Source organism: Gastrolobium bilobum, unplaced genomic scaffold, assembly GCF_033153095.1.
Source record: "Gastrolobium bilobum isolate Gb01-03AN ecotype WA unplaced genomic scaffold, APGP_CSIRO_Gbil_v1 utg56199, whole genome shotgun sequence".
Classification (NCBI taxonomy): Eukaryota; Viridiplantae; Streptophyta; class Magnoliopsida; order Fabales; family Fabaceae; genus Gastrolobium; species Gastrolobium bilobum.
In genome coordinates this window covers 140,211-154,314 of record NW_026895393.1, presented here as the reverse complement: position 1 = coordinate 154,314, position 14,104 = coordinate 140,211, and the positions used below count along the sequence as shown (strand labels likewise).

Genomic DNA, 14,104 nt, shown 5'->3' with positions numbered 1-14,104 from the left:
AGTAATTTCTTACCTTAAACAAGTCCTACACCACCAAAAGACCTATCTTCAAGCTTTAAATCAACCAACACAATCTCAATTTTGTCTGTTGATGAACAATAGTCGAAATGGGAGAATGGAGAGATCTCTTGAACCAAGGCTTCCCATTACTCCTAAGACACTAAGCTTCAATTTTCATGACAAGTATTTGGTGATTAAATGGCTAGAAAATGAAGAGAAAAAGCTTGAGCATTCTTCCATGGCGGTTGGGTTTGCCAGCCATAGGGGAGGGGGAAAAATAGGTGAAAATGGATTTCAAATGAATATTAAGTCACTTTACTTAAAATGTTGACTTTGACCCTCGATTTTTCCAAAATTGATAAGTATTCCTTCTATTTCTTTTTTTAGCTTGATTTCTTAACTTATCCAACTTAAATAATATCCTTTCCACATCACTAAATTCTCTAAATAATCATATTAGGATATCATAATTGAATTTAGGCTAATTTTTATATAATTACAATTTGGTTCCTAAACTTTACCAAGCCCTATGACAAGGCTTAATCAAATGCATAGCAATAGGGTCTTGCCTCCTTTATAAGTAAAAGCCATTGATTTAATTTTAATTTAACATTAGTTTATAGTTTAAATAAAAAGTTTGTATTTTAAAATCATGTCTGCAGTGATATACATATGATTTTTATAGGTTACAAACGGATTTCAAACAAGCCCATCAAATATAAATGCTAATGGGAGAGCTGGGATAAAAGCTCAAACTACAATCCATGATACTAAAACACATTATATGTTATCAAAAAAAAAAAAAAAAACACATTATAAACTTTGGGAAAAAAATAAAATAAAAAAGAAACTAATAGTCCTTGTGGAGCACTTCCATTCTTTCAACACCGATTACTCAACCAATCAGAATATTAAAGAGACTACCATACCCTAATCCAACCAGCTTATCGTTCAATTTTTTAACATTGAGAGGACTTTATTGACAATCATTTCCTTCATACAATGACTTTCTTAGCCTTTTTTCCATCACCCATTTCAGGCAATTCTTCTCGAGAATCATCTTTCTCTCTCTTTGCTTTGTGCTTTCTTTCTTTGTGCTCTGCCTTGCCATCACAACCTTCACGTATACCATCTGCAACCCCACTTGACTCCACTGATTCTCCATTTTCTTTAGCCTTGGTTTTCAGTGACTCAATCACACCCTTCACATCTATATCAACCTGCCACACAAACACACCCCCAGACCAAATTTAGTAATAGTTCTAAGTTGTGTTCTTGTCGCTAAGGAAATCATAATAGCAACATCCAAGATATCCAGAGCAAAACGTGACACACCTGAAGATTCTGGTGATAATCAGAATTGTCGGAACATTTCATCTTGGAATTCAGAGCTATAACAACAATAAAAAATAAAAATTACATGGGGAATAAAATGGATAATTTATGTAATTTTCCACGATCCTGAGGTGAACTTTGACCCACACACAAAAAAAAATTAAAAAGATAAAGCCGGGTCCTTAACAAAAAAAATATTGTACTCACTTTTTTCCTTACAAAAAAAAATACTCATATTACTTCTTTTTTAGGGATTAAATCAGATCTTCGTTGAATTTCTAAGGGATTACATTTTCAAAGAACCAGAATTTTAGAGGGACCAAAAGTTGATTTTTTATTTTTTTTTGTAAGATACGAAAGTGGGTATCATATTTTTTGTTAGTGACCCAAAAACGACTTTACTAAAAAAAAAACAATCATATTTTATAATAAACTCATATCATATAATGTGTTTAATATGCAATGTTATCTAATTATGTCTTTCACATTCATATACAATATACAAGATTTAAATTTTGGATTATAGTAATTACATTTTTGTAAGGCCCAAAGCAACAAGGCAGCTGCAGAGTTCTCTGCGAGTTTCAACCGAGATTTTTCATCCCCTAACGTTTGGAGTATACCATCTACCGTCGTTATCTGAACAGAGCAGACATATTTCTTATCTTGAGGAGAACCTTCATCTTTCACAACGCTGTGAACCATTGCAGAGGAGTAACTAGTTAGTTTACAATGAGTATCAAAAGCTTTGACATATGAAACATACTGAGAGAACAAATTAAATTTAAATTGGATGATTCATTAGCTAGTAATAAAAAATTTGCATCACTAGCATATACTAAATTCAATACCTAATAATACATCAACCAAATCTGCACAATAAATGCCCACAAGAATGCTTGTGATCTTGCACACAGACTGGCACTAACACCCAAACATGCTTTCCATTAATTGAAGAAAAAAAATTTAAGGATTTGGACAAGATTATTTTAACCTGGTTTTTAATTGGGTAAAACAAGAGTAAAATGAAACCCTTTTAACTAAAAATGTGAACAAAATATGTAAGTCGAATCCAAGAGTTGTTGAACTACTGGCATTCCGATTAAACCCAAGAGTTGTTGATTTAGTGGAGATCCACTTAGACCCAAGATTTAACCTACCTAAAAGTAGTGGATTCAATTTATGAGAATTGCAACTATTAAGGAAAGTGAAGAAACTCAATTTCAAAATCGAATTAGATGGGCCCGTTAGGACTTGGGACACTGCTTGGTATACAAAATACATAAGTTGAGAACTATGAGGTGATCTCTTGATTATTAGTAAAGATATAAGTAAACGAAAACAAAAGAATAATGTATACCCTTAATGACATATAATACCCCATCTATATATAATTTCTATTTTTGACACACCCACCCCCCAAATTATACTTTCAAATTTCGCTACCAGAGAAAAGCATAAGACTGAGACAATGTACTTTTATATAAATAAATCAGTACAGTAAATGAATGTTATTCTTTCAATATGTCATTCCAAAATAATAGCAGTAGATTTCTGGCTAGTAGTGGTTACCTGTATACTGGGTTAGGCCATCTTTTTATTGCACAAAGCTCGTGTAACTTTTGTTTGGCTTGTTTAATCTCAAAGGTACTATCAATGCAAGCAAAAAAATCGAGAATCTTAGTTCCAATAGGCATTATATTTGCTAGTTTATGCAAGGCAATCTTGGCAGCGTCAAGCCTTGCAATGTCCCTCTGCTCAGAGGAAGCGGATGCAACAAATTCTCCATCAACGAAGACTCTAGCAATGCTTTTTTCACCCTTCCTTCGGTGCTTGATGTCTATCAGTTTCCCTTTCTTTTGGCACAAGTCGAAGAGCATTGTCACTGGTTGAGGTTGTTGCTCCAGATCATCTAGCGTCGCTATGGGCTCCATAAGACGTTTAATTATCTGCCAACAATAAATTGTTCCTCAGACACATTACACACATACAAATCATGATAATTGATAAAAGGCCAAATCCCCAGAGAGAGAGGGTTGGAAATGGGATGGGATGGATTGACTGGTCTTTTAAAAATAGATTGAAAATATAAATCAATCTCATTTTATGATGTGTTGATGGATCAATCCGTCTAAAAATTAAATTTTTAAAAATAAATATTGTTTTATAAACTTTATAATGCTATTTAATTCAATTTAACATTGTCATTAATTTTTTCAATCCTAAATCCAGTGGCAGAGTCAGTGCAAAAAATCAGCCTGGACGTTTTTGGGATGCCCCTAATAACTAACGAATAACGAATGACAAGTGTTTTTTCTTGTTTGGATCCTAAGTAAATATTTCGTAGTAGCCTCCTTAGACCGCACATCTTTTTTGGTATATCCAGATAGTAGATAGGAGCATAAACTGAAACATTCTTGAGCTACAAAGATGGTTATTAAATCGTTAGCGCCGCATAAAAACATTCCTCCTAGAGTAGCTGTTAATACAAATAACATAAACTCTGTTATAGCCATTTCTGTACATTCAATGTACTCTACAAATAGAGAAATACATAGAGTTGAACATAGTACAATAAGATATTGAAAGATTTAACTATGGAGAAAGCTAGTGCCAAAAGTCAGCAACTATGAAGGAAGAAAATCATTGATCGTTACTCAAGATAAAACAAAAAAAAACTTCTGATTTTGGAAACTAGCCAAGGCACTTACTGATCTCAACGTGGCTACGCTACTGCCTAAGTCTAAATATATGCTAATATTGTTTGACGATATCTAAAAACTTATTTTTGATTCCATATTTGGATAACATTTATTATAAATAAAGTATTTTCTTCTTTATATTTTGTAGAGGAATACTAAGATAAAGATTTTAGATATCACATTAGTTTCAAATAAAATACTACTTGATATTAAGTAAAAAGGAAAAATTGACCTAACGAATTAACCGATCCAACTATGGGTTCAACCTATTTTGACATGTCTTTACATGGTTAGGTTCAAACTAGTTGGGAATATCAACCAACCCGCTCATCATCTGCAGCAAGTTAAACAGATCAATCCATTGGATTTGTAGTGAGGATAAAGGTGAGTGTTGATTATACAATCTTATGTTTGTAGTTGTACAAAGAAATTATTTTCCAATGACCTTCTAATCACAAGAAGTCCCTCTTTACAAACTAATTATGATCATTATTAATTAATAAATACAGAAAATGCATATTTTTCTTAAGAAATAATAAAAACAAGAACATACCTTCCAAAATTTTTTATATTTAAATTTAACATCGATTAAAACAGCACCCACTATAGATTCAACAATGTCGGCAAGAATCTTGGGAGCTTTAACCGAACCACCATAGGAAATAGAGTCATCCTTTTCACCTACAACTTCCACAAACTCATCTACCTTGTCAAAAAGATAAGGGGCTTTATGACGGATGCAGCGGTGGAAGCCATGGCGAATGGCCAAACGAGCTAGCTTCTCCGTGCTGACGTTAGCAGCACGGAGAAGAGAGAGTTGGCCAGGTTCAATGTTGGGATAAGTGAGAAACAAGTGATTGCCCATAGAAAAGCCCAAAGCACTATCACCTATGAACTCAAGGCGCTCATAGCAGACAGCATTCGGGAACGAGGAGTGGGTCAGGGCTTGTTCTATAAGCTTCTTGTTCTTGAACCTATGTCCGATTATGTTCTCCACCTCATGCACCAACTTTTCCATCTTCGAATTTGGAGTGCAAGGAGAAAAGCATGACAAGAAGGTGTGATGTTCCTATTATATTGATGAGTATATTGTTTCTAATAAATAATGTTCCAATAATTAAATGTCGTCCATGTGCATCTTCTTCCACAAAAGTTCTCTAAAAATTAATAAAAATAAAGCATGCAATTTTTAAACGCATGGCAATGTGTTGTAAAGAATCCATTTTACTCAGAACTGAAAGCTAACATGCCTCGTGCTAAAACTCTTTATTGGACATTGCTATCATACACTTATGCTAAATTTACGAATCCAGAATTTTTTTTTTACGTGTGTATATTTAATCCGAACATTTAGTGGAGGGGTTTGGGGCAATGCCTTCTGAAAAAAAAATTAAACAAAGTTTTAAATGTATTAAAAATAAAAGAATATAAACAAAAAAGAATTTATATCTCTTATATTACATGAACCAAATTTTTTGTCGTGTTAAGAAAAAAGACAAGGCTAATCCATTGAATATGTACCATCTCACTTTCTTTAATATTATATAACTTGTTTTTTTCTTAACATGACAAAAAATTTCGTTCACATAATCTGAGGGATATAATCCTCTAACAACAAAAGAAAAGAAAATTTCGACTTAAGATAAAAAAAAAATCAAATTAATGATATAAAATCACTAAAACATAAACAGTAAATAAGATGTATTTCTTTTTTAGTATTTGTGTTTGTATTCCTAACAATGCAACTACTAAAATGGCTCCTTGAGTGACATTCTTAATTAATTAAAAAATATATCTCTTCAGCATACAAAAATATATATATATCTCTCTTCTTTACTAAAAAAATGTATAACCAAATTTATGTATGCACTTGCACATATTGACAGCCAAATAGCTCCACCAATGTGTGGGAGTATATACTCTTGAATCACAGAAGCTGGATATTATATAAAAAGAAGTAAAGAAAATATAACAATATTAATAAAAAGAAAAAAAAAATTCTTGAGTTTATGAAATTTTTTGAGTAAGAGTGGATAATATTTTTGGGTTTTGCTTTTACTTCAACCCCAGCCCAAAAATTGAGGTACGTTGATTGTGTTCTGGTTTTTTTATTTTTAAAATTGTTATGTATAATAGTTATGAAAATAGTTATGTTCTATTTTTTTTTTGTTTTTTCTAAATTTGATTCTAAAAATAAAAAAATAGTTACTGTTTTATAAGTTTTTTTTTTATAAAATAGGCTTTACCAAATGAGTTTTTTTCTGAAAATTAAAAAATTATTTTTAAAAATTGATTTCAAACTAGTTTAGATTTTTTAAACCCTCTAAAATATTAACAATAAATTTTATTTGTAATTTTTGTTTTGTTGAGTTGCTAGAAGAAGTTAGTATTGTGCTCGCTAAAAAAACAACAAACATATAAAGAAATGAATTTTATTAATCTCATCTAATAGGAGAGAAGCTCTCTCATACTATATAGATAATTATGTGTAAGATCCATCTATTATAGGAGAAAGAAAAAGGTATACAAAAATTGGTATATGTGTAAGAGAGAAAAACACTCTTCTACAAATGTAAGAGTATATTTTTTCTAAAAAAATTGTGCATGGAAACATAAATCTCAAGAAATATTTTTTAGGGGTATTTGATAGAGGAAGGTGTTTGATATTTTCTTTATCTGGGAATTACAAATTTCGAAAATATAGTGGGAAATAGATTTTTATTGTTACTAAAAAATTGTTTGGTGAGCCTATATTTTTTTCAAAATTATTTGATTAATTTTATTAAATTTGTGTTTGATTGATTGTGAAATATTAATAGGAATAGGAAAATTATTTTAGAACGATACCTTCGATTTTAATAATTGTGTCTCTCTCTCAAATCGATTTTTAGACTTGTTCTCCTGTGGGTGTGTTAATTTCCCCTCATCTCTTTCTTTTTTGTATCTGATAGGGTTGTTATCCATCCATCTCTGGCTCTCAGCAGCTCCTTTCATTGTAGCTGGCGTCGATGCTGTAACCGTTGGGGTTTATCTCCTTCGAAAATCTCCGGTTCGTGTTATTGAGGCAAGTATCCGGTTGCTGTAGCTGGCGTCGCTGCTGTAGCTGAAAAAGTTCTTCCATTTTGATAGGGTTACAATATCCACAGTTTAGCAATCTCGTTGCGGTGACGGTCCACAAATATCGTATGTTGTAGTCAATTTCCTGTCCATAATTTTCAATGTTATACTTTAAAATGGAGGGTTAATCAGTTTAAATGTTTGTCAATTGTTTTTTATATTTTTTAGTTTCAGTTTGAGCAACATGATTTATACTATTAATAAATAATGCTGGAGCTTGTAGGTTGTATAGTGAACATTGTGACCGCAAGAGATTCATCCAGAGAAGGCAGGAAAGAGCTGTAGGCTACATACCTCAGGATCAAAGATTCAAAACTTATTAAGTTATTATCAAATCTCCTTAGTCCTAATCTAACTTTCTAATTTTGACTTGTATATGAACTTGGAAGTTTTCCGCTGCTATACATTGGACTTAATTTATGAACCACTTTTTCCAACCTGAGTGTGTTATTTGGGTTGTTAGATGATTGAGATTACAAATAACTGAACTTCAAACTCAAGAAAAAGGCAGATAGAATTTTAGGTAATTATTTTATTTTTTGTGTATGTTCTCCTTGGGTGTACATGTTTTCCATTTCCTTGGGAACTTAAGTTGGTTGTGTTAATTGCATCAATATGTCATCTTGTAAGTTTAATTTGTTTATATTTTTTCTATCAGTCCAAATCCACATACAGGCTACATTGTTTTTAAAAGAAAACTATGCAGACCCCATTGTTTTGAAAGTGTCAGGCCGAAGGTGATATTCTATTTTGATTGTGGAAATCATGACATGGAGCAAATTAACCTCAACAGTTTCATCAGTAATATGTAACATAATAGAATAACCATCTTCATTCTTTTAATATGTGGTGTGTAATTTTATCTACTGCACTTCTTGAGTATGATTTGAGATGGCATTAAATAAACATATTAGAATTGTGTGACCACAGTGAATGCTGTGCTATTTCTATATTACAAGGAATATAAAATAAGAAGCATGTGGTGGTTTAGCCAAATTGCTGGACAAAAACTGATTTCCCCAGTATCTTGATATGCAAAGACTATATTGACAATATGTTTATTGAGTCCCTTTCGAGGGCCTTGTGCAACTGCAATGCATGAAGCTATCTGCTAGAGTTTTGCACCAAATTCAGTGGCTTATTTTATTAGGCACAGTAAATGAAGCACAATCTGAATTTCATAGTTGATTATTTCAATTAAATTTTGCTTTGATTTTATTGTTGTTTTGCTTATCAGTTAGTGGCCTTAACTTCAATAATTTATAACCTATTAAACCCTAAACTTGTTACATTGGATATTGTCCCTGAAGTGGCATATACTCATGTTTATTCATGTATTTGGATCAGAATTGGTCAAGAGATCCTGATGGAAGATAACTTGCCCGATGATGAGATAGAAATTGATTTGTCTCCTATAGCTGTACAATTGGCCTATGTCCAGCAGGTAAAAGTTCTGATTTCTCAAAATTTATTTCTCCTTCAACTGAATATTACTTTTTTTAAGTGCCAGAAATATTAATTAATCATAGATGAACAGCTTCTTGGGCATAAGCAAGATGCTATTGAAGCTTATACAGATATTATTAAACGAGATATGGCTAATGAATAATCAATTGCAGTGGCAGTGAACAATCTTGTTTCACTGAAAGGTACAAAAGATGCTTCTGATAGCCTAAGGAAACTTGATTGGCTAAAAGAGAAAGAGACGCAGAACTTTCGGCTAGCTCGTGGACTGGATTTGAAACTTTCAGCAAAGGAAAGGGAGAAAGAGAAAGCTAAGGAAAGGAGAAAGAGAAAGCCAAGGTATCCTAAAGGGTTTGACCCTGCAAAACCAGGTCCTCCCCCAGATCCAGAGAGGTGGCTTCCCAAGCGGGAGAGATCAACTTATAGGCCTAAGAGGAAGGACAAAAGAGCTGCTCAGGTGAGAGGTTCTCAGGGTGCTGTAGTTAGAGAAAAGCACGGTGCTGTTGCCTTTTCCAGCAATTCAAATCCTAAATCAAACCAGTCAACTGCCTCCAAAGGAGCTACGCAGAATGCAGTTTGAGCAAAGCAAGCCTTCATCATCCAAGTCGAGAAAGAAGTCTTTGAATTGACCAGGTTTTATGGTAATTTTATTAACATTTTTTATTCCAGAAAACTTGTTAATGCTGCTTTCAGTGACTAAGCCAAGGTTCCATCTACAATTTGTGGGTTCAATTTCAAAACCGTCTGTTTTGGTTCTAGCTAATGAGTATGTCTGTTAGATGCAAGTGTTGTGCAAGTTTGTCATGCTTAATTTATAAGTTTTGGAGATTCATGGAAATTTGGCTGTGGTCTTTTCTAATTGGTCAAGTATATTTATTATAGTTGTTAAATTTTTTTATATTTATTATCTAACTGTATTGATACTGATAAATCATCGACGAATTCTGACTATTACAAATCGTTATTGAAAAGTTTAAATTTTTTAGTCATGGATTAATGCACCTCGGGATCATACTGTATCAATAGTGTATCAAATTTATCTCTTCGTAATACATCTTTAGACACATCGCTATCAACTTATATTTTTGGTCATGTGTTTCTTAGAAAGAACAACTTGAAAATAGAAATACCTCTTGCAGCTAGAGACATTGACTTAGGTAAGGGCCAAATCTTTCAACTTGCAGTCCATTCTTGAGCTTAATTTCACTGCTTCCTGCTTTTTTTTTTTTTTTTAAAAGGAAAAAAAAAGCTGGGCAGTTCACATCTATGATTCTATCTGGCATTAATTGTGACTTGACCGTAAATTGCGTGTTTCAAAAATCTTGTTCAAGCTAGCTCCTCTAATCATTGTTGTAAAGCTGCAAGCTAGGTAATTGTTGTCGTCACAGATTAGCGAGATATTTCTTTGTCTGTGAGATCTGTAAATTTGTACTCAGTCTAGATGGTATCAGAGTATATAAGTTATGCACTGTCATTAGCCAAAATAATAGAATTTTTTGACCTTGTGAATATTATCTGTCTAATAGTGTGAGTCAGTAAATTTATATCTCAGCTCACTGATTTTGCTCACCCACAATATCTATTTATAACCTTCTCACACAGCATTATTTTGTCATTCTTCCTAAGCTGGCAAATCCTTTTAATTCTGCAGGTGCTACCAATGAGAAACAACCATAGTCAAATCCAGAGATAGGTTCTACATCTCAATGGGGACGCAAGAGGAAGGGTCTTGCAAACCACCTGCAGAGGAAGACTAACACTGCAAAGTAACATAGTTGCTGTACCTGATAAGCTTGCAGATGTTGTATCAGTGATTTGCTGATAAATTATAATGTAAGAAGAATCTGAAGGCAACACCTGTTGGGGGATAATGAAGCATCTCCACTTTGTCACATTTGTGGAAGAGGATCTTAATAGCTGTGTCATTCATTTAACTAGTAGGGATCTGATAAGTTTATACATAGGGCTGAATGTGTCCAAGAAGAGTAGTATGCTGTATAGGAATTTCCTTGTGTACTTTGATCTTTGATTACACTTTGTTCATAGTCATGTACCATTCTGATGTGTAACTTATGAAGCAACTAAATATATTTCAGTGATTCAATTAATATGAAGCAATTATGGTGTTCATTATATTCAATCAGAGATTTCCTTTTGATTCCGAGCCTTTAATTATTCCAATGCTGAAGTCATATTTCATGTGTGAACGAAACAGGTGCAGAACACAATATTGGATAATTTCATAATTCACAACCATCTTAATTGTAATAGTTCATACATTGCAAGAGTTATACAGATAACAAAGACTTAAAATACTATCAAAATACATTCACAGGACCAATGAATGGCTGTACCATTAATTCAATATAACAGATATACATATATGCCAAATGGCCCTGATGCAGGGTTCTGTTTCGGTTAGTTTGTATCTCTAGCAGTCATGTATGTGCTTTGTTTCTTTCAATCCATATTCTCCTCTATCTTTGCTGCAGATCAACCACAAAAATCCGATCTCACCACAAAACAGCTTCACTTGGCCTTGACAGCAAATGTTTTATAATCACTCTATCAGCTGCACTTTCAACATACCTGTTGCCATATAAGACAGTCAGATAAAAACAATAACATATCACATCTGTGTTGGACAACAATTTAAACAGCAACAAATATATACGGAGGAACTACCTTATATGAAGTCTTTTTCTGAGCAAGTGTAAGTAGAACTAAGATATTGAGAAAAAGACTATTGACCAACATAAATTAAAAAGAACATACCCGTTGCCACCTTTTGTTGGTACCACTTACCATACATATCAGAATATAAGCATGTACCAACTCCAAAATTGCAATACTGCAATGCCTGTCCTCATGACTCCAAAGCTTTTATATATATCCACTTAGCCAGACTTCCAAAAACTTACCATGTAAAATCATGGCATATGATGTCTATTACATCATTCTGCATGAAAAAAACGTACAATGACACAAGTCTTTTAATTTGCAACAAAGACAACATAAAGTACTTAACAACATCAATAATGATAGCATAAATAACTGCATCAAACATTATTCCTCCACCATTTCATCCCTCCAATGTGTCCAGGCTTTAGATGACTCCACATGACTTATCATTTCATGTCCTTGAAAATTATCTTCAGGTACTGCCATGTCCCCCATATTATCCTCTAAAGGGTCAATTGGCATTTCTCTTCTAATATGATTATGGAGCAAGCAGCATGCAGTGATTATCCTGCAATGCGTTTTAACTGGATAAAAGGACTTTGACCTTACAATCGCCCAACGGCCCTTCAACATCTCAAAACATCGTTCAAGGACATTCCTAGCACCTGAGTGTTTCATGTTAAAAAATTCTTGCGGTGTCGTTGGCTGTGCCCCATGTCTCCACTCACTAAGATGGTATCTTTGCCCTTTATAAGGTGTAAGGAATCCTTCCTCATTCATGTAACCAGCATCGCACATATAATAGTAACCTCCAAAAATTTAACAAAGGAATTAGAAACATGGTAATACAGGTGGTTACATGTCATTATTTTGGTAATTTGAACTATTTTTCTTGTTAAATAACCTTTTGGCACCCTTAATCCGTTCGTACGAGATATAGCATCTTTGAGGACCTTTGAATCTGCAGCCGATCCCTCCCATCCAGGCAAAACATAAATAAATTGGGCATCTTGCGAACAAACACCCAACACGTTTGTTGCTATCTCACCCTTCCTAGTCCGATATCTAGGCTTATAAGCTTGTAGGGGATTTACCTTGATGTGGGTCCCATCTAGAGCTCCTAGGCAATTCTGTCATTCCAAAGCACCAAATTAGAACACAAGTCAGTATAATATGCACAACAAATTTTAAAATTATAAAGATTGCTTGATCTATTGTAGTATGATACCTTGAACCATTTCCACTTGTCATCGGTTGAGTTTTCGAGGACGGGCTCAAGGCGTTTGAGTAGAACAGTATGACATCTTAACACAGCCTGCAACACCTTTGTGAACTGTCTGCTTATAGTTTGATCAGACCTCATAAACTGTCTTTTAATTATCCGATTTTTAACATCGTGAGACAATATGTAAAGAAAGATTGCAACCACCTCTTCTACACCCATATGCTTGGACGGTTCAAGCATCCCAACAGTTTTAAGTAAGTCACACAATTTATGAAAACTTCTCCGATCCATCCTTGTATTCTCAATACAAGTTGTATCAGTGATATACACTATTCTATGCATATTAACTTCCCTTATCGAAGCCCTACTGCAAAAATCCCACGTCCCTCTCTTCCTCATAGCTTTCCTTTTTTCAATGTTGGCTAATAATAAACCACATATTCTCACAAATAACATAGTCAATTGATTCAAAGACTGCAAATGACTCATGAGAACAACAATGACACTTAACTCCACTCCGTTGTTCATTGTCACAATCTAACACCACAAGGTCAAATTAATTCACATTAATCCAAATATCAACAACGTACAAAATCAGAACAAAATGAAGAAACATAATATGTAGAAGAGCAATAGAAACAGAAACACAAACCCCAGTCATTACTCAGTTTCTTTGTCTGGATTGTACACATTAAACAAAAATATGATTCCATGAAACAATGTACACAATTACAGGATGACAAGCAAGAACATAAACAGTTGAGAGTAAAAGGAAAACAAAAACACGTTTAAATACAATCCCCTAATCTGATTAAAATAAATGACACTTTGGTTGGAGCAATGCAATCCATTCCAACATAATTCCAAACAACAACAAAGAACACGAGCACTTGCACCCAAACCATAACCATACAAAGAACAGGGCAGTTCTACAGGAATAGGTTACAATAAACATTTAAATAAATTCTTTAAAAAATTCACATTTGGTTTCTCTCATACATTATGAGGTACGTGACTTATACGTAGATGAAGTACACAATATTTAACTTCACATATAAGAAGTAATACAAAGCAAATCAAGTTAACATAACAATGTTTGAAATTCCTCCAAGGTTTGTGATGGACAGTAATACCAACCTAGGTATTCCCCCCCGCTAGGTTCCCCGTAGCAACCTCCTCTCTTGTCATATGTGTCAGCCTATAAAGTGCAGATCTGTTTTTGCTTTCCTAATATTGCAAACACACAAGTACAGATCTGCACATAACAATACCTCATCTCCGTTCTTGCTTGTCGTGCTATGTATTCTACTTTTCTATGATCTAATTAAAAGAGTACGGCTTGAAGATCAATTTACGGTATAACAAAACCATTTCTCTCATGCATTTTTATTAACATTACATTATGTTTCAAGTTGCTTTGCCATAAGAGAGCATTCTAACTTTGAAGTCATTGGACTCAATTGTATTGTTTTGGCTAATTCAACTGTGGAATTGAATGCTTCCTGTGTTTCTGCATTGCACTGCTAAAATATCAACAATGCCTTGAAAACAAAAATTCCAATGAGCAAAAGGAGGACAA

At 33.5% G+C, this 14,104-nt stretch overlaps 2 protein-coding genes and 1 long non-coding RNA gene across 6 annotated transcripts; 1 reads left to right on the top strand and 2 right to left on the bottom strand.

The window, feature by feature from the left end:
• Window positions 1–2,903: 2,903 nt before the first annotated feature.
• Window positions 2,904–5,055, bottom strand: LOC133308977 (ribonuclease 3-like protein 2). The gene is made up of 2 exons (XM_061509708.1): window positions 4,591–5,055; window positions 2,904–3,284 (listed from the first exon to the last, which is right to left on the bottom strand). The coding sequence occupies exons 1-2, from the start codon at window positions 5,053–5,055 to the stop codon at window positions 2,904–2,906; spliced, it is 846 nt and encodes a 281-aa protein (XP_061365692.1).
• A 1,853-nt stretch (window positions 5,056–6,908) lies between these two features.
• On the top strand, window positions 6,909–10,738 carry LOC133308985 (uncharacterized). 4 transcript variants are annotated; one of them, XR_009751252.1, is made up of 5 exons: window positions 6,909–7,220; window positions 7,378–7,477; window positions 8,502–8,598; window positions 8,774–9,259; window positions 10,270–10,738. It is a non-coding gene; the product is annotated as an uncharacterized LOC133308985 (long non-coding RNA). The 4 variants fall into 4 exon arrangements; XR_009751254.1 differs by having other exon boundaries at window positions 7,378–7,677; XR_009751251.1 differs by lacking the exon at window positions 7,378–7,477.
• A 946-nt stretch (window positions 10,739–11,684) lies between these two features.
• Window positions 11,685–13,186, bottom strand: LOC133308970 (protein ALP1-like). Its single transcript, XM_061509701.1, has 4 exons — window positions 13,178–13,186; window positions 12,529–13,062; window positions 12,205–12,430; window positions 11,685–12,109 (listed from the first exon to the last, which is right to left on the bottom strand). The coding sequence occupies exons 1-4, from the start codon at window positions 13,184–13,186 to the stop codon at window positions 11,685–11,687; spliced, it is 1,194 nt and encodes a 397-aa protein (XP_061365685.1).
• Between the last annotated feature and the right edge of the window lie 918 nt (window positions 13,187–14,104).

Coding starts and splice junctions, on each gene's coding strand:
- LOC133308977 (XM_061509708.1), bottom strand. CDS start 5,055: ATGGAAAAGTTGGTGCATGAGGTGGAGAACATAATCGGACATAGGTTC. Junction 3,285..4,590: donor AATATAAAAAATTTTGGAAG/GTATGTTCTTGT, acceptor TATTGTTGGCAG/ATAATTAAACGTCTTATGGA.
- LOC133308970 (XM_061509701.1), bottom strand. Junction 12,431..12,528: donor ACAAGTGGAAATGGTTCAAG/GTATCATACTAC, acceptor TTGGAATGACAG/AATTGCCTAGGAGCTCTAGA. Junction 12,110..12,204: donor CGGATTAAGGGTGCCAAAAG/GTTATTTAACAA, acceptor AAATTTTTGGAG/GTTACTATTATATGTGCGAT.